The sequence below is a fragment of the Bactrocera oleae genome, chromosome 2 (assembly GCF_042242935.1).
Source record: "Bactrocera oleae isolate idBacOlea1 chromosome 2, idBacOlea1, whole genome shotgun sequence".
NCBI classification, from domain to species: Eukaryota; Metazoa; Arthropoda; class Insecta; order Diptera; family Tephritidae; genus Bactrocera; species Bactrocera oleae.
Window position 1 is genome coordinate 18,322,403 of NC_091536.1, and position 25,796 is coordinate 18,348,198.

Here is a 25,796-nt window from a genome sequence, read left to right on the forward strand (position 1 = left end):
CCTCCAATACACACGCAAACAAACATATTTATGTATGTAACGCAGTGGTTGTACAAGAATCCAAAGCAATCCAAATTTATCCATGCGCTCACTCATCCACATATATGCATATCCATAGACATACATATATACATACAAACATATGTGCATTCCGCTTACTTTCTCACTGCGGCTTCCCGGTAAATTGGTTGAAGTACTTTTTTGTATAACGCTATCCATAGCCAGCTGTTAGAGCCGGCGTGCCTTCGTATAGTCATACAAGACATTAAGCCATTAATGAACATGCACACATGCACCCATATATGTATTCACATACATACATGTGCTCATTTATAGATTTTTGAATGCCGTTGACACTTTTCCTGCCATCGGTGCTGAGACAGTGTGTCACTTCGTTGCTCTAGCTCTTGGGCTTGGTCTTGGTCTTGGTCTATTTGTAGTATTTTTAATTATACAATACTTATGCATATTTATTGTTGTTATTGCCATAACCGGGTACCAGTAGAATGCGCATTCGTCAAAGATTAACGCTGCCGGGATAGATACTTGTGCATGCTTACCTACAATATAGACACATACATATGTACGCATTCATCTGCAGAAGTACAGAGGAGTATATATACATATAAGTATGTATATGCGTATTTAATATAAAGTGGGAATAGTTGCAAGACGACTCATCTTTCTTGTCCGCCCATCTGATTCGACTGATAGACCTTCAGAGTAAGAAATACTTTCAAATATGTGTGTATGTATGTACTTGTACATATGTGCATATGTATGTCCACACGAACATACTAGGGTGGGTAAAAAAAAATAATGTTTTTTTTACATCGTACTCTGAAAAATTAGTTGACGCACACCTCTTAGAAAGGCTCTCCAAGTATGAGCTCTTAATTGTAACTGACAGTTCCTACGACTAACGGTTTTTAATTTTTTCATCAGAAAGAAAAATTCATATCCCTCTTCCAACCACTTGAAAACATGTGTATTTCGTTTCATAGGAAATTGAATGCTACCGATTTTTCGTAAACCTAACCGATTAAAAGATATTAATGGTTGAATTTTTACTATTTTTAACTCAATGAAAAAATATCATTTTAAATTGCAAAGCTCATATACTCATAGGAAATTTTCTGCTCTATAAAACCCGTTCTATATAATTTTTCGATTAAGTTAAAAATTTACGAGATATTCATCGTCAAACATCAATGCCTATCAAAGGAAAACTAAAAAAAAAATAAAAAAAGAGATAATAAAAAATATTTGATAATAAGAAAAAAATTGAAAATCGTTAGTCGAAGGACCTTACAGTTAAAATTAAGAGCTCATACTTGGAGAGCCTTTACAAGAGGTGTCTATCCATCAATTTTTCAGAGTACCAAGCGAAAAAAAAGTTTTTTTTTTGACTACCCTAATACACATATATATTGTAGCATTTCTTAGGAAATCAAAAATTTCATTAAATTTAAATACCAATATGTTTGTATATATAATTAAGATTTAAAAAAATTTTCAAAGAAATGTTCCCGTATTATCTTCGGAAGCGTGTAAGATTTCAAATTCCATTATAGGTATAATATATATATAATGGCAGTCAGTAATTATTCCTTTATACATTTGTGTATAGTCATAGACTCCTTAAAACAAAGAATTATATTTTTCTTGTCCAAAAATGCTTCTTGTAAAAGCATAAAAATGTAGCAGTCACGTCTTTGTCAATATTTCATTCTCTAAACTAATCTAAATTGCTAAAATCGCAATTATGCTTTCGCTTTTGTATCATAAACTTTAGTTTAAGGTGTAAGATAGCTGGAATAGCTGGATGCATTGCTTCGTAATAATCCCGTAAAAGCTAGAACAAAATGCAATATGTTATTCTTAAAGATAATAAGTGGTAAATGCTCACTTCAGGCTTGGCTTAAATTTTAACCCATCTTCTATCATCCAAAAAAACTCAATCGATCTCATCACTGATTTCTGCCTAGACGTTCTTTCGTGAGAGACCTGAACTTTCCATGTCGATACTGCTGACTTTCCTGTAATGAAAATTTAATTTGTTTTTAATTTTCGACAATATTCATGGGCTTATCTTTTTCTAAAAACAAGTATATTAAGTTAAGTATATAAATTACTTCTGACAAACAATGGGCAGTGTTGCATATAGGTTGGTCCATTAGGTACTTTTTTTTTTTTTAAAGGCAACCGATTGTTATGTATTTGCAGTTAATACCAATGAAGAAACGTTCCTATTATTTACGGATCACAATTTCATTAATTTGGTATCTTCGATTGTTGCTTTAAAATCTAAAGTTTAAACGACTGAAAATATCGAACTCCGGTTCCTTATAACACCCTATAAAAAGTCTAACGTTTTCCTATCGCAGCTTCGTGGTGGTCAAATGACATAGTTTAGGCGGTTGATAAAACGATTTTCGAATTTAGTGCATACAAAATACTTATTACATTCGCCCTGAGCCCAGCTAAATCAGTTTTGTTTATTTATATAACTTCTTTGGTAAAAAATATTTTCTAGATTTTTTTTTGGAAAAATACACAATGCTGATTTCAAAACTAGAAGATATCTCTGTTCCGATTTTCTACGGTATCGCTATAAATATTATATATCAAAATAATACCATATATATAAATAAGATATTTGCCACGATAAACCCATATCTATAATTTTTAGCTGCTATGATGAAATCTCATTACACCCTGAACAGGGTATATTAAATTTGTGACGAAGCTTGGAACACCCAAAAGGAATCATCGGTTACCCTATAAAGTATATATGTATATAAATGAATAGCGTGACGAGTTGAGTCAATTTAGTCATGTCCGTCTGTATATTCATGAATCTAGTCCCTTAGTTATTGAGATATCGTTCTGAAGTTTTGCACACGTGCTTTTCTCCTCAAGAAGCGGCGCATTTGTCGGAACCACCGATATCGGACCACTATAGAATATAGCTGCCATACAAACTGATCGATCAGACTCAAGTCCTTATATGGAAAACTTTTTTATTTAATAAATTATCTTCACGAAATTCGGCATATATTATTATCCAAGGCAGCGCTACAACCACCGAACAAATTGTTGAGATCGGCGGAATATAGCATATAGCTGCCATTCAAACTGATAGATTTTTATACCCTTTTATGTTATAAAAAATGCACCTGTGCAGGGTATTATAGCTTCGCTGCAGCTGAAGTTAACGGCTTTTCCTGTTTCTTAGAATACTTCACATCATGCACTAATTTTCGCTCATAAGAAATCACATCTTATCTAACTACTTAAATTACTCATGCACTCTATGTATTTCCACACACTCATACATATGCATATACAGATTCAACAAATCATTACAAAGAGTCGGGCAAGTCTAGCGATTCCAGTTTGTCCAGCATACATGGCTATCGGCGTTTTAACGATGCTGGCGCTGGCGAAAGCTTGCGCTTGGGTTCACTACAGAAACAACGCACACGCAAGGAGGGCAGGTGAGTGTTGTTGCTTTTTAGCGTTATTCCACCATTCCGGCCTATGCACAGCAACATATTCACAACACGCTGTGTGTTTCGCTTCTCATTTCATATGGCTTTTCCGCGCCAACTTGCGTATATAACGAAAATGCAAACTTTTAACCGACATCCACCGTCCAACGACGCCCACATGGCAAATAACCAACCTTGCAATATGCTCGAAACAAAAACAAAAATCCACATTGCAGCTTTGATTTGTTGCAAGAGAGCAATAGTTCGCACAATTTGCCGCACGCCTCCTCGTATGGCGGCAATGGTGGCAGTGGTGTTGGTGGTGGCGCGGTAGGCGATAAATATTTCGATCGTCATCTTCAACAGACACCAACGCAAACGCATTCACCGCAGCAACAACAACTCTTGCCGGGACATCATTTGCCGGGCTATTGCTCGTCTAAGTCGTCGGATGTGGCTTCGCCCACGCACTCGGCGCACACACCACAACCAAAGAAGAAAATCTCGCCCGACGGTGGCAGTGCTTTGGGCACAGGTACGAGTGCTCAGTATCCACCGCTGGCCTATGCACATCAAAGGCACTCCCAACCGCAACAACAACAACAACAGGCACCACGCGCCCAACGTATTAGCGGGGCGGGAGGCAGCGGTTCGGGTGGAAGACATCACGGTGCCGCAGAATATGCAGGCGGTAAGTGCACAATTCCCTGTTAAGGTGTATAGTATATATGTGTGTATGTATATTTGAAGCGTTTTTCCCTGTTGCAGAGCGTGAACGTGAATATAAAGTGTCGCTGGCGCGTTCGGGTAGTTTCATGTCAACCGCCATAAATCCCACAGCCGCAGGGCATCACAGCAAGTCGTATCGCAAGTCAAGCGGCGAGGCAAATGGTGGCGCGGCTAGCGATGACTCTATGCACGAAAAATATTTCAAGTCTGTGGAAAATACACCACTCTCGCGTCGACGGCACGCTGCCGCGTCCAAGACAACAAGTGGCGATGGCACTGGCGGTGGCACCAGCGGCAGCAGCAGCAATAAAAAGCACTCGAGTGACTCCAGTCCGCAAAGCCCCATTAGTCCGCAGGTGCGTGGCAACAATGTAATTATTAGTAAATATTATTTTTTAAATCATAATATTCTTGACTGCCTATAGATCAAATCAAAGTCCTCGAAAACCGCTAACAATGCGCTCGGCAGCGCTTTTGCCAATAACTCCGCATTACATTCACCTGGTCACTCACCAACTGCTCCTTTGCATAACAAACATCACAAGCAGGATTCTTCATGCAGCTTGGAACTTTTGAATATGGAACGTATGTCCTTGAATAAGCCGACTTCGCCACATTTAAGTGACGTCGTTGCTGCTTCCTCTTCAACATCACCAAATAACCTGGTGGCCACCACCGTGGGTATGAAAAATTTCCCATCATCGGATAATATTGGTGGTATGCTGACACATTCGTCGCGCAGTTCGACGGACTCGCGCAGCAAGCAGCGTGCATATCAACAGCAGACGCCACAACTGCAGCAACACCAAAGTCAGGATAATCGTTCGGTTGGGTCTTTGCGTCACAACTCAACTGGTGTGGTGAGTATTTCAATTACTTTAAATGGTAATTAATGAGGTGTTACTTTCACAAAATTTATAAATTAGAGAAAAAATGTTAGGTTCAAACCCTAACGGTAATTTTTAAAACTTTTAACGTACAGCCGTTCAGTCAGAAAGTTTTTAAAGACTTCTTTCTATCAGAAATTTATTTTAAAGTCGGATGTTGCTTGCTTTTTGCTTTTTTGCACTTGCAGAAGAAAGCTTTTTTAGAATTTCGTATTATTCTAAAGGCGGCTCTTGAAACAACGTTGAACATTTAATGAAAACATACGACATATTTTAACTCAAAAATTAGGCTACACATTGAATTGCATTGAAGATAATAAATTATGCATGATAGTTGTGAATCTAAAAAAAAAAAATTACACTTTCGAAAATTAATATAATTTTAATGTCGATTTTCAGCATAACTAATTTTATTTGAATAATTTGTTCTTTGATAACTTGTTCAGACTTTAAAAAAATATATTTTCAGGTTAGTATCATAGAACTATAAGTATCTAAAAGTTTTAACCGTATTTTGCAGGACAAGCAGGCGAATCGTCGCTCAAACGAGCACTACTATGACAGCTCGCGTGGCAATAAACATGAGCATCGTCGCTCGCGTGGTTCACGACAACATAACAATCTGCTTAATGCGGATAACAGTGATGTGGAGTATGATAACGGCAATATATCGCCGCTTTACAGCAATTGGGATCAGGTTAGTATTGACTAAACCGGTTTAGAATTATAAAAAAAAGAACAGTCATGTACATATGTACAAGTATGTATTAATATTCTTGTTTTCCAACTGATATGCAGGAAATGCATCAACACCTGCTGCCATTGAAGAACTACATTATGGAGCAAGCCAAATTGTCTGGACATTATGTATTCGGTGATCCCATCGATTCAGATTCCTATCATTCGGATAGCCAATCGGAACACTCGCTCTCCGGTCACGAGCCCGATAATGAGGATTCGGATGGTGGCTCAGACACGCATGGCGGTTATTTGGAGCATAATTATGGCATGATTGATGACTATGCCAACATGGATGACAGCGTGTCCTATTACGCATATCAATATCCACCTTATGATCCATCGGGACGTGAGGATATGTATGTTTATATATATATTTTTTTTTTCTTTCGTAAAGTGTAATAAATTTTTATGCATTTTTCGCATTCATTTCACAGCTCAGACAATGTGGAAGCCGTTCTCGAGGGTATCGGCAGTCAGGGTGCCGAACGCGCATCGGAATTCGCACAGAAACCAAAACAACGATATCAAATCTCATTTTATGACACCGCGCATACAACGCACACTACACCAACACAACAACAACATCAGCAGCAATACCAACAAAAGCAACCAACGCTTGGTCATCATCAGCTTGGATCTCAAACACAATTACAACAAAATCAATTGTATTCGAATACACCAGCACTAGCGCCACATCATCACCTGCCACCACAACCGCCTCTACCACCGCATCAGCACCTTCAACTTGATGCCGATGCCAAACAAAAACAATCACAAACGCTTCCCTCACCAAATCGACAAATCTCACGCATCGCTCAGTCGGGCGGTGTCAGCGGTTCAACCGCCATTGATGGCAATAATACCGCGGGCACCGGTGTTGTCGGTACGGGCGGTGGCAGTGTGCGTCTGCATCATTATGCCAAAGATGAAAGTGGTGGTGGCACAGCAAGCATGTCGCGTACGCCCCGATTGCCACCGCCATCGCTGAAGCCGACAATACAGCAAATATTTCCACCCAGCGAGCGCGCACCACCTAACTTGGGCGGCCTGAGCACCACGCTGGTGTGCATGAAGGAATGTGATATTGAGAAATTCGCTGCGGACAATCTGAATTTGCATTCGAAGGGCATTTTTCGTAAAAAGGTAAGTGGTGTCTGCATAAAAAGGCCCAAAAGAAAGAATAATCAAGTAATGACAAGTCATGGAAATAATTTAATTATTACTCTTCATTAGTCTTCTGTACGCGATATGCTGAGCTGGACTCCGGAACCCATCAGTCGACCAATGTTGGCGCTGTCACGCGACAAATCGGACAAGAAAACTGCCATTGAACTCTTCAAGTTGGTGCAAATTTACATGGGCGATCGGAAGGCGCGTGTCGGCATGAGTCTCAATTCGGTAGCGATCGATATAATAGTCGCAGCGCTGCCACAGCAACAGTGAGTGCACCATATATCATACATAAATACATATGTATATAAGAAGTATTTTAACAAGAAGTAATTTGCAATGAAATTCCGCAGGTTACGCGATGAATTGTACGTGCAGCTATGCCGTCAGACTACAGAGAACCCGAAACGTGATTCGCTGATACGCGGCTGGGAGCTAATGGCGATTTGTTTATCCTTTGTGCCGCCATCGCCCACATTCCAGCCAACTTTGTTGAAGTAAGCTTAAAGAAAAATTTTGGTATAAAATATTATTTTGAATAAATTGAATGTGTTTACAGTTATATGAATCGGCATCGTGATCCGGCCTTCGCCACGTCATTTCCGGAAGTGGGCAAATGGCCCATACATGTACAGATCTCACACTATGCAACTGTTTGCTGCAGACGTTTGGATCGTATCGGTAGTCATGGTCGGCGGCAGGCCAAGAGGCCCACAGAAGATGAAGTTGAGCAGGCGCGGGTGAGTGAGATTTAAATGAAGAATGTGTGACTATAAATATAGGTCCTGAAGTACGATAAAAATTTCGGCTGTATTCATTGCTTATTTTGTCTGTAGCAGCTGCTAAGGTTAGACGTATTTTTATTCGCCAGACATGGCTCCGTGTGACCTTTTCCTATTTCCAATAATAAAGAGAACCTAAAGGGCTCCGAGTTCGGAAAGTGTTTCGACAATTGGAAGAAGCGCTGGCATAAGTGCATAATAGACATGAACATCTATTTGTATGTACGAGAACTAGTATCTCAGATATGTCTTTTCCTCCCCAAGAAGCTGCTTATTTGTCGGCATCGCCGTTATCGGACGACTATAGCAAGTAGCTGCCATACAAACTGAATGATCAAAATCAAGTGCTTATATGAAAACTGAAAAGACAGAAGTTTGGCAAGATAACGGTGCAATCTCCGAACAAATTATGCAGATCAGATCACCATAGCATATATGTAGCTGTCATACAAACTAAACGATCAAAATCAATTTCTTGTTTCGAAACTTTTTTATTTGTGAAGGGTGTTATAACTTAGACACAACTAAATTTAGCATTTTTTCTTGTTTTAGAATCAAATTCTACGCGTTAGCATGTTTGGCAACACAATCGCTGAGGTAATGGACTTGCAAAAGGATAAGTTCCCAAATCGCAAATTGCCGTGGATACAAACTACACTGTCCGAGCATGTAAGTAGTCACAAGCTGTTTCTTGATTTTTTTTTTACATATATAAAACATATTTTTTATTAAATTTTAGGTTTTGCTTTTGAACGGCAAGCAAACGGAGGGAATTTTCCGCGTCTCCGCCGATGTGGATGAGGTGAATTGCTTGAAGAGTCGTTTAGATCGGTGGGATGTTCCTGATTATAAAAATAGCATGGGTAAGTTGTTGCTAATGGCTTAAATGATATTTATGTACTATTATTACATTATATTTGCTTTACCCACAAATTATTAAAAAAAATCAATTTTATACACAAACAGTGGATGCGCATGCGCCCGCTAGTCTTCTGAAGCTGTGGTATCGTGAATTGTATGATCCGCTTATACCGGATCAGTTCTACGAAGAATGCGTCAATACTGAGGATCCGGATAAAGCCAAAGAAATTGTTGATAAGCTGCCGGAGCTTAATAAGTTGGTAAGTACGAAAATATAAACGTGTATATTAATTGAAATTTGATTAATCAAGTCAACATTAATGTTTTTGAATTTGTGCTACTAGGTTTTGACCTACCTGGTGCACTTTTTGCAACAATTCTCCCACACCGATGTGGTGAGTTGCACCAAAATGGATTCATCCAATCTGGCAATGGTTTTTGCGCCGAACTGCTTGCGTTGCACCTCAGACGATCCGAAAGTGATATTAGAGAATGCACGCAAAGAGATGGCTTTCATGCGCACACTCATACTACATATGGACACAACGCCTGTGGCGAATCTAACCTGAACGCACGACGTGCACCGAATGTAAATAAGTAAAACCATAGAGAAAATAAACTATGAAAATCAAGGTGATCGCTTGTAAAGGAGGACACAGCAGGATAGTTGTAGCTTAAGAACAGAAGATAAACACCAAAAAATAATATACATTTTTATTTGCATTATGATATTTGCAAAATTAATTATGAAATGCGTTTTTGCTTTGTTTTTCTATAAATAGTAATGTATTAAATAGTGTTTAAGTATACCAAAAAATGCAAAAAGAAATACTCATTTGGGAAGCAACACTGCAGATTTAAATAGAGAAAAACATCAAATCCATGTTATACATACATATATATACAGGTGTAAAAACATTATAAATAACTTATACACACATACGTATATATATATATATATATATATACAGTATACAAACTGTCAAACGCTTACAAATATTAAACAGTAAAGCATTGTATTTATTCAAAAGTAGGTCACAAACCGCAATACTCGTATATGCTTATGCATACACTCATACATATATATATATACAGACTCTTATATACATACCTAAATATATAATAAATATAAATATTAAATATATCTAACATAAAAATATATATGCGAATTATAAGGAAGCATGCCCAGATAATATTAGATAACCCCATAAAAAGGGCAACAACTATTAATGCTACTACTAATTGCTTTCTTCCGCTTTCTTTTCTAAAATACTATATGAAGATTATGTGAGCAGTAAAAAAGAAGCAGAGTTTAATTAATTGTGCATAGCGACAATGCATTTACGGGCATTTGGGTTTGTCGTGCGATTAGACGAAATTTCGGTGCGTGCGTGTGTTAGCAGTTACAATTCTAAATAACAGTAGTTGCATGCCAAAACTAATTAAAAAAATTAATAAAAAATTACTATAATTCTAGCTAAAACCAATTTAAGCCCATATAACAACGTTAACGTAATAGAATTTCGTAACAAAAAGAAAGCGCTTTGAATTTATTTTAGAAACGCAAATTGTAAAAATGCCTAAACAAACAAAAATTTACCAAATAATTAGTGACTAATATTAATTTTTCTACTCAGTATACTTTAGTTATACATTTATGTAGCATTTATAAAAATAATTAATTAAATATATATATATACATACATATATAACTACTAAACTGAAGCTACGGGAAATAATAAAGCTAAAAAATAATTTTAAAAAAATTGTTCAATTAATAATTGTTAAAAGAGTAATCAAAAATTAACCGAAAAATACTTAAAGCTCAATGTATTAGGTGAATAAATAGCATTGATTCGTAAAATTTATCCAGGAAAACGCGCACACACACACACAAATAATATGTATGTTTATAGTCAGAGTCTGAAAATTTGCGCATTCGCAAAAATAGCTCGTTGAATTACAGCAATATAATGAAATCTTAATAGTTGGGTTCGCTATCTGTTAACAATAACAAAAGTGGTTTATCGTTATATAGTAATATTTAGTTTGGACTTATGTACATACATACGCATATAATACATTACTATTAAACTATTAAATCATCTTTTATTTTGGATGGAAAATGTGTACGTCATGTTTATAGTTCTTTGCGTTTTAGCAAAAGTCTCGCTGTCGAACTACCAAAATGCGCAAATAGCGTCTTTCTTAAAAAATTCCAAATGGAAAAAGTTTTTTCGAAAATTTTGTGATTGATGTTACAACTTCTTAAAGTAATAATATTTTAGACTACGCGAAGACGCCTTACAATATTTCTTATTTTGTTTTTCCTCGACATCACCGCAAAAAAAAGAAGTAATTGCGGCATCCAAAATAATTCAGCGGTTCTAAATAGTAATAAAAAGTCTAGAAAGAGATAGATGATTCATTTTATATGCATTTTTATCTGGTCTCAGCTTATAACAAAAATTGTTAACAAATAACGTTTCTTTATTTACGTTTTAACCTTTTAGCTAAAGTAAAATCTAACCTTATCCATAATTTTCTCTTTTTGCTATTTTTGCAAAGATTTTTAATGAAAAAAGAAAATTAATTAATAAAAATAAATTGAATTTAAAAAAGTTTGCCTTGATGTTTTTTCCAAATGAATATTATATTTATGTGTATGTATGTACAGACTTCTGAAAGTTATATGCAGGTTTTTTAATTTAATTATTATTGATTTTATTTTTGCGTCTTAAAAACAACAGCTTAACACAACTAAGAATGAAGAAAATAAAATTAACAACTTAATAACCAATATTTGCATTAAGTAGTAAATAATTAAATAATAAAATAATAAATAAACACTAAATTCAACAATACAATCTCTAGAGACATTACAGAGTTGCATGCTAAGTTATTTAAAATAAATTATTATTGTTTTTTAAACAAAAAAAAATGCAAAACGTAATTATTATTACGTAAAAAGAAATAAACAGTTAAAACCTAAAAATTTAATCACAATTCAAACCCCAAATAATTAATTGTTGAAATTAAAAATATCATATATGTATACTACAGTAAACTATTTTCACTACCACAGTATTGCTCTAACAATCTACCAAGGCAACACTAAATATGAATGATTAATGAAAGCGATAAAAATGGCCCACAACAACAATAACTTATGTAATTAAAAGTAGCTACAGAATTACAAATGTATAAATATAAACAATTAAATAATTAACATGTTCGAAAAGATTTATGCATTTCTCTACTAAACTAAATACAGTATATAATATATTAAATATATACATACTTATGTATATTATATGTATAAATATATATATATATATATATATATATATACATCTAAATAGCAAATAAAAATCGAATCAATGATTTCATTTAAAGAAGCATAAAAAATTAAAATGTGCATTACTTGCTTATAAACACGAAGAAGGCATTGAGAGAGGTTGCACCGAAGCTATAATACACTTCACAAATGAAAAAGTTTTTATACAAGGACGTGATTTCCAATGAGCGTGTGCAAAATTATAGATTGATATCTCAAAAACTGAAGGACTAGTTCGCATATATACAGACGGACATGTGTAAATCGATCAGCTTGTAACGCTGATCATTTATATATGTATGTATATATCTTATAGGATCTCCAACGTTTCCTTCTGGTTATTATAAACTTCGTATTAAACTTAATTTACCCTGTTCAGGGTATAATAAACCGGTTACGGGTAAGTTGCAGATTAGCAACATAGAGATATATTACAAATATTAATATTCTAATATATTAAGCGGGTATTCTGGTTTAGAGTCTTGAATTTCAGGTTGTGAAGTGTCGTAAAAAAAACAATTGATATTTTTACTATCCTTTTTTGTATTAGTTATTTATAAATATTACATGAACACAAAAAAAAAATCAAAAAATAAAAAAGATTAAAAATTTCGAAAATTAGCAGCTGATGAAGTGCCGTTCGGAAAAAATTTAACACGTGATCATACCTACGATTTCAACCCTCCTCCTAGCAATCTGAAACCAAGCAAGAAAATATTATTCTAGTTGTAGAATAATGTCGCAGCAATGTCTGGTTCTACGAAAAAAAAACACAATTCTTATACCACTTATTTAGACTGTTTCGATGTTTTTTAACATAGTAAAAATTTAAATTTTGGCATATAGCTAGTTCCAGCCAAGGACAAGTCTATAAAGAGGATTCTCTAACAATTTCAGGTAAATCCGTCCAGCAGAACTTGACAATCGTAGAGAAAAACGCTTTTAAAGTTTTCAAAACTGGCCGATTTTTTATTTGTAGACCAGAATATCCCCTTAAGTAACTTTTTTACTACTTACTTTTTTTTCCTCTTCCTCCATCCAAATCGGCTTTATCATCGCATTGTATAGCAGAGCTTTGTCAAGGCTAAGTTTAGAAATTTTGTTTAAACGACAGTTTAAATTGCTGCTCTTATTTTCATGCTAATTATTTTACTGGATATACATATGTGTTCTCCATGTGAGCCTTCTGTCTAAGTGAACGCCAAGCTGCCATATTTTTTGTCTTAATGAGTTAGTGCTTACACTTTTGTTCATTTAAATTTATGCGCCAGTTGGCTAACCAATCTTCGATCAAAGCTAAATGCTCTTCTAGTACTCTTGACGCTCTGATAGAACATTTATTACGGATTACGAATGGATGGATGAACTGAGATGAAATTAGCTACTTTAACAGTAAATTTTCTATTTTTGAATGAATATTCTTATATTTTATATAATGCCAAAAGGAATATTGTTTTAATTTTATATAAAAAGTCCTTCATGCACGAAACCCGAATTGGTAATTGCATTATTCTATTTCAAATATTTTGGAAAGAAAGAAAATCGTTATTATATTGCTATTGTTTTTAAGCAAAAACTTTTATGGAATTTTTATACATTTTCATATTTAAATTTTTTATACCGCTATTAAAAATAAATTTTTAGTTTTTACTTTCGTTTTTGGACTTACAAGCTTTTACAACTATTATATACAATTGAAATTTTTTTTGTGTCAATTATATTTAATTTTTCAGTAAAAAGTTAAAAGGTGTTAATACATTGACATTACAGTAGTTAAATATATTTGCTTAAATCAATTTTGACAGCATATTTTTTTTTGATGTGTGCGATCTTATGCTTTTGAAATGACTATAAAAATTAAAAATTATATGCACAACTTTTTATTTATTTTTTATTCACAATGTAAAAGTAAACTTAGTCACATATTTTTCGCTTAAATCCTAAAATAAATATACATTTTTTAACACTTAAATTTAAAACTTAAAAAAACTTAACGCAATCCCCCCTTCCTCTAATTTATTCAACATTTTATTGCTTTTCGCTCCTTCTTACTCCTTCTCTTCATCGCTGTCTTCAACATCATCGATATCATCATCGTCTTCTCCCTCTGAAAGTACATCACGACTACTATCGATTTGATCGCTGCTGTGCGATGCAGCTCCACCACTACTGACAGCCAGCGCTTGGTTCAAAATATGTGAAGGTGGTATCCGTTTAGTATTGTTGGAGCGACGCCATTTGGCACGTCGATTTTGAAACCACGTCTTCACCTGACGATCGGAGAGTTTGAGTTGAAGCCCAAGGTGTCGTCGTTCTTCGGGTGACAAGTACTTTGAGCTAGCGAAGCGATTCTCAAGACTTTTCGTTTGTTGGGATGTGAACCGGATTTGACCGCCCTTACGTTTAACACCAAAGTTGGGCACATAAAAGCCCGGATAGACAGCATTGCAGTAGAGAGCAGCAGCGGCGGCGTTACCAGGAAAACCTATTAAAAAAAAGTATAAGAGAGAATTTTATTATTAAATTCCAAATTAAAGATAAATTTAAATAGTTAATTTTGCAAATGCAGTAAAGTAAATTAAAAGTTTGGCAATAAATAATGGAAAATCATAATTTTTCTTTCGAGTCACCCTGCATTTAACATTGCTCTTTTTTTTCATGATGACATTTGATTGGTGTTTTGCGGCCATAAATACTGTTGCTCACAAATAGCAACAAAACTTGCTTGAGTGAAGAAACACCGTAATGAATAGGCAATACTAATAACATGCACACACAAACAAAATCATTACATATTCGCTCACCCTTATCAAGCCTTAACATTGTTGTTTTCTCTCTTTCGCTCGCTCTAGTATTGGACTATCGCAGTCAGAGCCATTGCAAAAGCATCAAAATGATTGTGTGGGTACAGCAATAAAAAGCCAATTACTGCCATAATTGCTATCATTTACAGTTGGTTTTTTGGTTTAACGCTATCACGCAATATATAGCACAAACAACAAATTATAGATAACAAATATCAATAACTAATATAGATAACTGTGATATCTTTATGTATAATATATCCATATACAGATATTGAAAAGCCTTCACTGCATGAGTGGGCGTTTTAGATAGTAGGCGAAAAAGGTTCACTAAACAAATTCAATCTTTAATGTCGGTACTTAGCAGCGTTTTTATTATTTATTCATATTGTATACAATACGCAATGGAAATATGTTTAGTGAAACTTCATTGGCGCGTGATTGCCTAATTTTAGAAGTCACCAGCTTTTATTTGATAGTGAGAAACAAATGCCAAATTAAGCTCTTATAATATTTCTCAACTGAACACTAGCTGTATCTCGAAAAAATATGGAGAACACATGATTTGATAAAGGGAAATGTGGACAGTAATATTAGTCCCGTTATGAAATGAGGAATTGCTGTGCATTAAGTCGAGTTTTTTTATTTGAAATTTGATAATGCTTGCTTAAATTTGTTATATTGTAGATATTAAACTGTCACACGCCAAGTAAAAGTTATTTTCACGAAAACGAAATGTAGTATACATAATTAAATTATTTGTAGCGAATGGCCATTAGACAAAAGAACTTTAATCTATCTGTCTGTCTTATGTCTATCTTACATAACCAATATATTTTGTTATCAATTTACAATTTATTTCAGAAAACTGTTTTATTTTATTTGAATTAATGAAATATTGTTATGCTCTTTTTCCTAAGTAGAACAGCTATATAATTTTAATTGAGGTAATGTTTAAACATATATTTATGTATGTGTAATATGCGTAATAATTTGAAAAGACAATTATTTTCCATTTTCCAATTATAATAATTTTGTATCTAAAGTAGGGAAAATAAAAAATTTTAAATGTAGGAAATGTAGGAAAAGAAGGTTTCATAGAAAATTTCATGTAAATTTCCTCAATACGACTTTAGTCATCTTACCACACGTATGTAAGGAAGTTCTTTCTAGGAAAGCAGTTAAAAAATAATATTATTTCAAGAAATTTGAGTCATATAATGAATATTTAAATAGTTGGATACTAAACTTTATTTACCTTTTGAGGCCAGAAATATTGCAAATTTAAAAAAATATTATTTTTTTTAATTCTAACCCAGTAACTTTTTTACACATTATTTTTGCAATTTATTTCAAATTTAATATTAATAGTATAACAGACGCATAAAGCAAAGGAAAACTCATCTGTCAGCTTCGACAAAAAATCTAACCTCTACTTACATATATTATCAAATAAAATGTACAAGTAAACCTCAATAATAAATAAAAAGAAATAAAATAAAGCCCATAACGGCAAAATTACAGCTCAGCATACAATGTTTTTAGATGTCTTGTTCTGTAGGATATGTTTGAGATAAGAAATAAAAGAAATTCCAGGACATATCCAATGGATTAGCAGTGAGAGTGGCAATGAATTAATCAATTGCATTGATTTACAAAAACAAAAAAAAAATGTAGTTAACTGCACCTCTTTATTGGAAAATAAATAATTTTTTTGCCTTTTTATAGCATAACTTCCATAGCATGTGCATCCCGTTACAACATTATTAAGCTTATCAACTTATTTTCCCTACCGCCTCTAAATTTTTATACTTTAGTACACCATCGTGTAGGTACATTACATTTTCTATCAATAAAATTCCCACTTTATAATTTCTGCTTTATCATGCTCATAATACTAACTTCTCACGTATGGTAGTATTATTGAGAACTGAGCTGTCAAATCCTTGATTATTTTCATAGCAAAGAAATATAATTTTTCATAAATCTCAATCATCTAATACGTGTAAACTAAGGTAATGTATGCCTTAAATCTATAAATAACTATATATAGAAGAACAAGACTCGTACTCGTAAAATATGAAAAGGGCTTGCTCTCGAACTTTTGCTTGCAAGCAATTGTACAATATATAATAGACTTGAGAAGTATTTTACATGCTTCACCTGACTCCAAAAGGTGTATACATAATAACAAGCGAAAGTTTGCCTACATGCGCTATATCTAGTGTTGAATCGATGATTAGGGAAAAATATCTAGCTAAATTGCTTTTTTTATTTATTTATTTTTTTTTTTTAATTTTGGTGTGTTTAATAATTTTTCTTGTAATTCTGTAAACAGAAATAAAAAATTGTAAAGCGAAATCTGCCGTCCTTCCACATTTGCGGCCCAAGCCTTCAGCCTACTTCAGCCTGCTGGTAAATCCGCTACTAGACATACTCGTATACCTTTTGCTCACAACGGTAGTCGCAGACATTGTCAACTTACATCGATTATAATTGATTAATGAGCATTGTTTGTTTGCACTCCTGTCGACAGCGGCTCCAATGTAATCAAAATTCGGTTGCAGCTAAGCGCCAACTGTTTTACAATTGGTATCATCCATTTTAGTGATATGTATACATATTTATATATAATTATGTGTTCTTGGTATAAATTCATACTTATATATATGTATGTATGTGTAATTATTTATAACTTCAAACAGTTATTTATTAGTTTGCTTTTGCTTCGTCTGTCCGCATGTTTGTTTGGCTGTTTATTTGCTTATCTGCTTGATTCAAGTCAAGTGTTGGCGCCAAATGACATTCGATGGCGTATTAAATGCACTTTTTGTGGCACTTCAGCCGCCTAAGAAGCATAAAAGTGCCGACAACAACAATAACAGTACTCATTTTGAAGAAAATACATACAATGGAAGGGTGCTAGGAATGGTAGAACCATCAAATGCTCGAACCCGATGTATACATACATATATCTAATATTAATTATACATATATTAATATTAAATATTTTTTTATTATATAATCTATTGTATATACATATGACTTAACTAAAAACACTGTTTTAAGGAGTTGCCACCATAATTATATAAGTAAGGATTCTATATTTATATTATTTAATTATCGTTAAAGCTGCTACACTAAGTACATATTGGAAGGAACTTGTCATCACTATTACGTTTTTAAAAATGTACTAACTTAAATATTTAAATGTAAAATATGCAATAAGCTGTGAGCTTTATTATTCTTCAGATCAAAAAGTAAGTTTTTTAGTTGTTATTATTGTTTTGTTCTTTCATTTTCATTTCCGAATCCCGAAAAACTCTCCTCATCTCTAAAAGGCACCACTACCACCAACGGTGCATTGCTCGCCCTAGTTCAACACAAAAGCAAATAAACAAACTTTGATTTAACACTTTTCAAGTGGCAGCCTTTAAGGGGTAATACGTAGTAAAGCGAAGAAGTTAAATATTTGTGGATTTGTATGTGCATGTGTGTACGTGTGTGTGTGTTTGAATGTAAAAGAGGCATTACTAACAACCACACATAACATTTTGGTAGCTCCCCAACCAAGTGCTAACAGTCGTCGGGTCAGGAACAGCAGTTATTGCCTTATCACATATCATACTTATAATATCTGCTGTCGAAATTTTTTCAAAACAATAAAGCAGAAGCAAAAAACAAATGAAATTGTGTGTACAACAACTTGAAACATTATATTTGCACTCAACAAGAGAAATCGATCGAATGTAAATGTGAAAAAGAAAAAAAAAATGGTCTAATGTCCATTGGGTTGCTTTATCTCTTAAATAAAAAGTGCTATTAGTGGCGATTAATAAGGTGCTGTCCATCAACGGAGCCCGCAATAGCCGATAAGCGCGGTGTGGACAAGCACACACACACACACAGCAAGACAGAAAGGTATTGGTGTTAATATGTTATTAGAATTTTCAAATAATGAAAGTGATTAAATTTTTTTTATTATTGAGCGAAATTAATGTATCTTTCAACGAATCAAACACGCAAATACATTATATATACGTAAATATGTATGTGTATAATTGTAGTACGTCCTCCCGTTTGCTCCTCTTAACATCATGCGCGCATAATTTTTTTTTTCACTTCAACTTATCTGTGCACTCGAACGAAACATCGTTTAATAGGTAATACCAGCACATACGATTACGTATGTATATCTACATACATATATGATATACATTTATATGTCTGTATATTTTAAATTATGATCATTTCAATTTGGCTGTTTGCTAAACAATAATTTTGTGGTTGTTATTGTTTTGTCTAATTTTGTATTTGCTTGTGGTTGTTATTGTTAAGTATTTTGAAGTTTCGATTCGACTGATAACCGTACTTTTCCGAATATTATACAATATCGATTAGTAATTTGTTATATTTCAAGCTATTAGTAATAAAATTTATAAGCTGCAATTAAGTTGTGTGGCGGATGTTTGGTATTTCTTGTGGGTGATGACATGTCTACGCATGTTAAGTAGCAGGAATTTTTAAGGCGAAAAATTGCCTTTATTTTGCTAGTATTTTTGAAAGTCAAAATAAGATTTTTTCATTTAAATATTTTATGCTGTAAAATATATATTATTGTATGGTTCACAAATTTTAATAAATAAAATATTAATCCTTGCCTTTCTGTTTTTGTATTAGAATATAAAGTACTCAATCTTCCAACTATATATAAGTACTATATGTGTGTGTTTAGCCCCAGAAACCACCTTTTTGTTATTAACTATTCATTTCTATTCACTATTAAAATCAATTGATTAATAATGATTTTCATATTATGATAAAAAAAACTTCTAATATCATTATATTCCATTAAGAAAATGGGTTTAAAAAATACTTTATTTTCTATATTTCAAAAAGTGTCTTTTTCGGTGGAAGATTTCTTGTCAAAATATTATATTTATTTATTTATTTAAACGCCAATCGGCAATACATAGATACAATAAAGAATTAAAGTATTATACAAAAGTGCCTAGGGTATATTAGTGTAATATCTGGAAAATATTTAAATAATTGTAAGTTAATATGTAATTCAGACTTGATTTAGATGTAATTCAGACGAGCAGGTGTCTCTTGGTGTTTTCGGTAAAAGCAGCCTCCATAGAAATCAATTTCACCTTTAAGTGAATTTACTAAATTAGCCAGTCTATTCAGAGGACCATGGATAATATAATTTTTCTTGGATTTCGATGTTTTTAGTAATCTATTTCGCCTCAGGGTAAGACTAGCTGGGGCGAGTTCAAAACTGTTTAGGATCTCATGAGCATCAGTGATGTTATTGACTACTTTGTAGAGTTTTGGTATTTGTCCATTATAAATGAAACGGTAGCTATGTGGCACTCGATGATCTCAAGAGTTGATTGAGGAGGTATGTAGAGGCAGCCGATGATCATATCGCGAGAAGCTCCCTTGACACGGATGAATATTTGCTCTAAATCGTTGTTTGTTATTGCAATTTGTTCTGTATGGAGACTACGTTTACAGGCGATGAAGACACCACCACCACGTACCTGCTCGTTGATGGGAGAAACACGGTCTTTACGGTAAATACTATATGTTGAATCAATGACTTCACCATCACATATGGATGAGTGAAGCCAGGATTCCGAAATACATACAACGTCGTACTGGTTAGCCGCCAATGCTGTTTGAGGTTTCAATATCCTTTGACGGTGGCGGTATCTGTTGTGTTGTATTTACTTTTTTGGGTGGCATTTTGTAAGTACACGATACAGGAAAAAAACAAAAGATATGTTCCAAATAATTCCGGAGTAATTTTTTTATTTTCGTGTATTATCAATGTATTAATTCACTTTATGATGTCTGATTCACAATCAATGTTAATGTTTGTTATGCTTTTTATTATTACACGCACACATCTTTCTTTGTTGTACGAAATTCAATTATGGTTCAATATCAAAATTTAATCGAACTTTTCTTTGTACATCCTTTACATTTTCTTATAAGAATTATTATTTTCTTTTAAGGAAACTTATATGAGGCATTAATTTAATATTCTTTCACTTTTATATATACAATTGATGTACTATTTTCAGATATTACGGAGCACTTTTCACTATGCAGACTGCACATGTTCACAGCTACCTAACCAAAAAATATATATCAAGAAATATAATTATTCGCGGTGGTTACTCTATCATAGATAATATAAAGGTCACATCTGTGAACAAACAAGTACCATTGACTATTTTATTAAATGTTAGAGATTGAAGGTAGAAATCAAATCAATAAACCAAAAACTAAATTTTAGAGACTCAATGTTTTTTGCTAACCTTTTAAGCGTTTTAAAAAGATATATCCACTTATGGATCCAAAAAAATCAATATTTTTATAAAAATTAAATATTTTATTCAAACTTCTTATTATTCCAAAGATACATATTTTACAAAGATTTTGTGAAATATTCAAAGGAAAATATAATATATTCAAAGAAAAAACTCGGTTTAAGTTTTAAGTGATTATATAGCTGAACTCGAGCGCGCCAAAGCTCTAACTGGGATCAACTTGCGAATTTAGGGCAATATTCTAGATATACAATATTATAGAATTAAATTTTTCTTTTGAAGCCGCGAAACCCATGTAACCACTTAAGCCACTCTGAAATGTAAAGTTTTTCACAAAAATCTACTCTTTTTTTGGGAAACCGCCATTTTGTCAAAAATCGAAACCAAAATTGTTACTAGTCTTTAAATTATTAACTGTATTTATCTGTCATAATTCAAATGTAAAATTCAAAAAAATAAATAAATAAAAAATAAAACGAACTTTTTTCTGACAAGCAAGTTAATATATAGGTTATATGTTATACATTATTTAAATTTTTGTGTTCATTTGAAAACTATAAGTTGTAGTGAATATATAGTGAAGTGAATATACATATATGTTATGTGTGTGGCAACCATACCTTTATATATGTATATATTCTGGATATTATAAATAACCTAAATATTGTAAGGAAATGAATTCTTGGTAGAAAAAATATTTAAGCAGACTTAACTAAAAACACTATTTTAAAGAGAATACGAATTTTCCCTGTAAAGTAGATATAAACTCTTTAGGTATGTTGTACTTAAAATACAATTTCAAGTTCAAACAATTAAGTCCGATACAATATATTAAATACTAATATTATGATTTCCATACCATATTGCATTAATTAGATCACGTAAGGCTCGTCGATGCGTTAGCCAATGCGGCAACATATGTCACGATGCAAACTGAAATTGTGCATATGAAGCAATTTTAACGAGCCTAATTTTTCAATATGTATGCAAGTAGACTATGCTTTCTTGTGTCAAAAAACTATTAACCAGATTAGGTCATGTCTATACCTCCAATAAATCATGCATACATACGTACATTAATTAATTTAAAACTGTTATAAGCTATAGTTGTTGATCGTCTTATTGATACCGAATATTTGCGTAAAATTCTTTTAATGTTAAATTAATGCCGTTGTTATTAATATATAAACAGAGGAAGTAATATATATATTAAATTTAATATTTTGGCATTGGTGTTTCATGGTTAAGAGTACCTAAAACGACTCTTTTAATATTGTGGCTGAAGTTTTGTATAAGTATAAGTTTATAATAAACTATTTAGCGAACATTGAGGAGAATGGTGATAATATTTATCTAGGAGTCGACTAGTGTAGATCATAGAGAAAATAAAATATAATCCTCGTACCCTAACTAGTATAACTGAACTTAATTTCAGTATCACTGAACTCGTGAACTCTTTTAAGTTAAGAGAATTTTCGGCTTTGGTGAGATTTCAGCATGACTACTTTTAAATTGGGGACTGTTCATCTTTGCTAAATCTAGTTCTAAGAATTTTGATACGAATATGGAAATTTTATACGATTTAGCTGTCAAGAAATATATAAAAGATTAAACCACAGTAAAATCGCACTTTTATATTGTAAATCAATTGATTTATACGTAATTGCCCTAATATAACATATAACAGATGGCAAAAGATATTAAAAATATACAAAACTTCAAAACAGCACTTTTCTAGTGTAAAGTTCTTTAATTGCATGTTTGATCGACGGCTCTTGATTTTCATCTTTTCGAAAGAAATATAATTTTCAGGTTACTTCTCAAATTTATACTTTTATGATTGGTATCTATTTCTACAAAGCATTTCTTTTACAGTCTGATTGTTATGACACAAGTTTTCATACGAAGTATTAGTTAAATTAGCAACGAGCACTCGGTTTTATTATAAAGCGAACGGTATTTTTTGCCAAAGCTGAACTGATTATTTTTTGTTGCAGTTTATTAGTTGTAATAACAATTGCCACAATTAAGAAGAACAAATTTCGTCGAACACTCACCTTCGCATTCCAAAAAGGGATTGTATTGATCGCAATAACCCGACGGCGTTACCGCAGCCGCCGCTGCCGCCGCTTGAAAGTGCGGCATAAATAACGCTGAGTTCTTCTGCATATTCAGCATCTGTTGATAGATCAGCGTAGCGGGATCGTAAACGGGTTCGAAGCGCAATGCGCCCGGTGTTGGCAACAGAGGTGGGCCGCCAGCGCCATAATCACTCTTGAGCAGTAGATTCTTGAAAGCGTATTGTGCATCCGATGTAAGCGTGGAATAAGCTGTTGTCGCGATGGGATTGGCGATTATTGGTGACATCGGTTCACCGATACGTGACTGCAGTGTGTGTGCCAGGGTGTTGGTGCTAGTGTTGCTTATGGCTGTGGATGTTGCACTTATCATTTTTGCAAGCGGCTGCAAGTGTTCAATTTTATGGCCGTTACTATGCGCGGCGGGCGGCGTGGATAGCATTTTATGCTCTAATATATTCGCGATGGAAAAGGAGGATTTATTGCTGATCGGTTTTGTGTTTGTGCTCGTTGTTTCCATTTTGTGAATTAGAAAGTCACTTTTTAGTTAAATAACAACTTTTTTTTAAACGTGTGTGTTATTTTTTATGATTTAAAATTCAATTTCTTTAATTTATATACGATTAGGAAGCGATATGTATCTGCATATGCATATTTGCTTCTGGTCTACTCATACGTTCCACCACTTTACAGATCGCTTGTCTTGTTGTTGATCACTTTCGGCGAAGTGTCGCGCCGAATGCCCAAAAAACGAAATTAACGAACCGCACACAACGAGTCGTCGAGAACTAATAAATTGTGCTAAATCAGATTTCCATACAAAATAAAATAATGATAATGTGCAGGTAATAGATATCTCTATTAATAATATTAGTTGTCATAATGGTTGAAGGTATCAAGGTATCGCACCATTGATGATAGTGCCCAATGGGTGTTGCTGATAAGACGCGCTGTGTTAACGTTCTACACAGCGGTAAGAGGTAAGCTCGCACATGTCTGCATGTGTATATATAAATAACAGTTTACAGTGTTCCAGTATTATATTTTTTGGTGTTAATTTTATAATAATACACGCGTAGAAGCGTTAAATGTCGCTATAATAGTAACTTAACAATGTCAATACTTTTTTAAAGATATAATAATAACAGCAACAAGACGTGTACACTTTCTATGGAAGTTCGATAGTATATATTTTTCAAAAATATTCTTCACATTTTGAGATTATGTAAAAAAAATATAGACTCTTAGGAGCTAATAGCTCGAATCGTTGGTATGTTTTTAGAAGAAACACTGACACAACCAGTTCCGGTAGTAATGCGTTCTGATTTCAATTTATACGTACGTACTTGTATATCCCTTTGAAGACTTTTTGTACAGGTTCTATGCAAGAAATCGATGACACACTATTGAAATGATGCGAAGTTATTAGTCGGCTTTGAAACTGTAAACTTCGTGAAAGGAGCTCAACTCGAAATTAGTGTTAAACGAATATTGGCTTACATATTACAACCTTAAAATCATAGCTTGGACGTTTTCTTGTTCATAGACTCTACGTTGGATCGAGGCCTACAGATAAATGTTATGATTAAATACACATAGAAATATGTAGAGATTGTGGCTGGATTTCTAAAAACAGGCATTTGAATTGAAGCTTAAATTCAGAAATACCAAATATACACAGACCATTAAGGTTTTATGAACTCATATCCAACCCGAAATTGAAGCTTGGCGCATTAAACAAACAACTGGCATAAATCTAACAGAGTGTCAAAACCAAATGAAGATAGAAAAACAATAATGTATTTCATTTAGTTTAGGTGGTCTGTTTTCTCTCTTGTATACTGCTCAGACACAATTAAAAGAGAATCAAAGATAACTATTATGTAAGAAAATGTCAAATATTGATGAAATTTATTAAATATTTATATATGCTTCTAATAACATGACAACCACTGTGTAGCTTTATTAAATTAGTAGCTAGTGACAACCGACAGCCGATATCGGCGATTTGGGCTGAAAGTGTTTAGACTTCGTAAATTGATGTACCATAAAATTGAATTACATATGCAGGTTTGTATGTATGTGTGCTTATTTTGTATTGTGTGTATATATAAATATGTATTTATCGTGAGCGGTGAGTTGGTTAAGCGCGTATTGTCCTCTTTGCGGTCCTTTTGATCGCCTAATAGTTAATCACCGCTTATCAGCTCGTTGAGCTACTGTTAATAATTTATATATTAGGCTATGCATTTATAGTATATCAATTTTATAATATTTATAGCCCGCGCGCGATAGCAGACTACCAAAATAATATCACAAACCAAAAACAATACACACATCAAATGTGTTGAATAAAGATATATGAAATACCTACATAACAATAATTTTGTACAGTTTGAATTTCGTTTACAGCCCTTTTGCTCTAGCTCTAGCAAATAGCAAAATATTTCTGATATATATCTACATATATATTATATATGTATAGGTATGTACTTTTATATACCTATGTACATATATATGTATGTATATTTAAAAGAAAATATATTTTATGTGACTACTGAAATTGGCA

At 33.4% G+C, this 25,796-nt stretch overlaps 2 protein-coding genes across 3 annotated transcripts in view; one reads left to right on the top strand and one right to left on the bottom strand.

The window, feature by feature from the left end:
- RhoGAP93B (MyTH4 and RhoGAP_KIAA1688 domain-containing protein RhoGAP93B) overlaps positions 1 to 11,905 on the top strand; it is a 36,434-nt gene extending 24,529 nt beyond the window's left edge. For both annotated transcript variants that reach the window (XM_014247954.3, XM_070110360.1), the window contains 14 exons: positions 3,353 to 3,500; positions 3,731 to 4,185; positions 4,263 to 4,579; positions 4,649 to 5,083; positions 5,631 to 5,807; positions 5,909 to 6,207; positions 6,286 to 6,994; positions 7,085 to 7,290; positions 7,375 to 7,518; positions 7,581 to 7,761; positions 8,356 to 8,472; positions 8,543 to 8,666; positions 8,770 to 8,924; positions 9,009 to 11,905. In XM_014247954.3, the coding sequence (XP_014103429.3) occupies positions 3,353 to 3,500; positions 3,731 to 4,185; positions 4,263 to 4,579; positions 4,649 to 5,083; positions 5,631 to 5,807; positions 5,909 to 6,207; positions 6,286 to 6,994; positions 7,085 to 7,290; positions 7,375 to 7,518; positions 7,581 to 7,761; positions 8,356 to 8,472; positions 8,543 to 8,666; positions 8,770 to 8,924; positions 9,009 to 9,233 (3,692 nt within the window). In that variant the 3' untranslated portion in view covers positions 9,234 to 11,905. The remainder of the gene's footprint in view (positions 1 to 3,352; positions 3,501 to 3,730; positions 4,186 to 4,262; positions 4,580 to 4,648; positions 5,084 to 5,630; positions 5,808 to 5,908; positions 6,208 to 6,285; positions 6,995 to 7,084; positions 7,291 to 7,374; positions 7,519 to 7,580; positions 7,762 to 8,355; positions 8,473 to 8,542; positions 8,667 to 8,769; positions 8,925 to 9,008) is intronic.
- A 1,922-nt stretch (positions 11,906 to 13,827) lies between these two features.
- Positions 13,828 to 24,003, bottom strand: HHEX (Hematopoietically expressed homeobox). Its single transcript, XM_014247889.3, has 2 exons — positions 23,207 to 24,003; positions 13,828 to 14,486 (listed from the first exon to the last, which is right to left on the bottom strand). The coding sequence occupies exons 1-2, from the start codon at positions 23,745 to 23,747 to the stop codon at positions 14,050 to 14,052; spliced, it is 978 nt and encodes a 325-aa protein (XP_014103364.3). The 5' UTR covers positions 23,748 to 24,003; the 3' UTR covers positions 13,828 to 14,049.
- Between the last annotated feature and the right edge of the window lie 1,793 nt (positions 24,004 to 25,796).

Bases quoted from the DNA above. Each gene is read 5' to 3' on its own strand.
- HHEX (XM_014247889.3), bottom strand. From the start codon at position 23,747: ATGGAAACAACGAGCACAAACACAAAACCGATCAGCAATAAATCCTCC. The intron at 14,487-23,206 runs GTGAGTGTTCGA...TTTTTTTAATAG, and splicing joins TCCCTTTTTGGAATGCGAAG to GTTTTCCTGGTAACGCCGCC.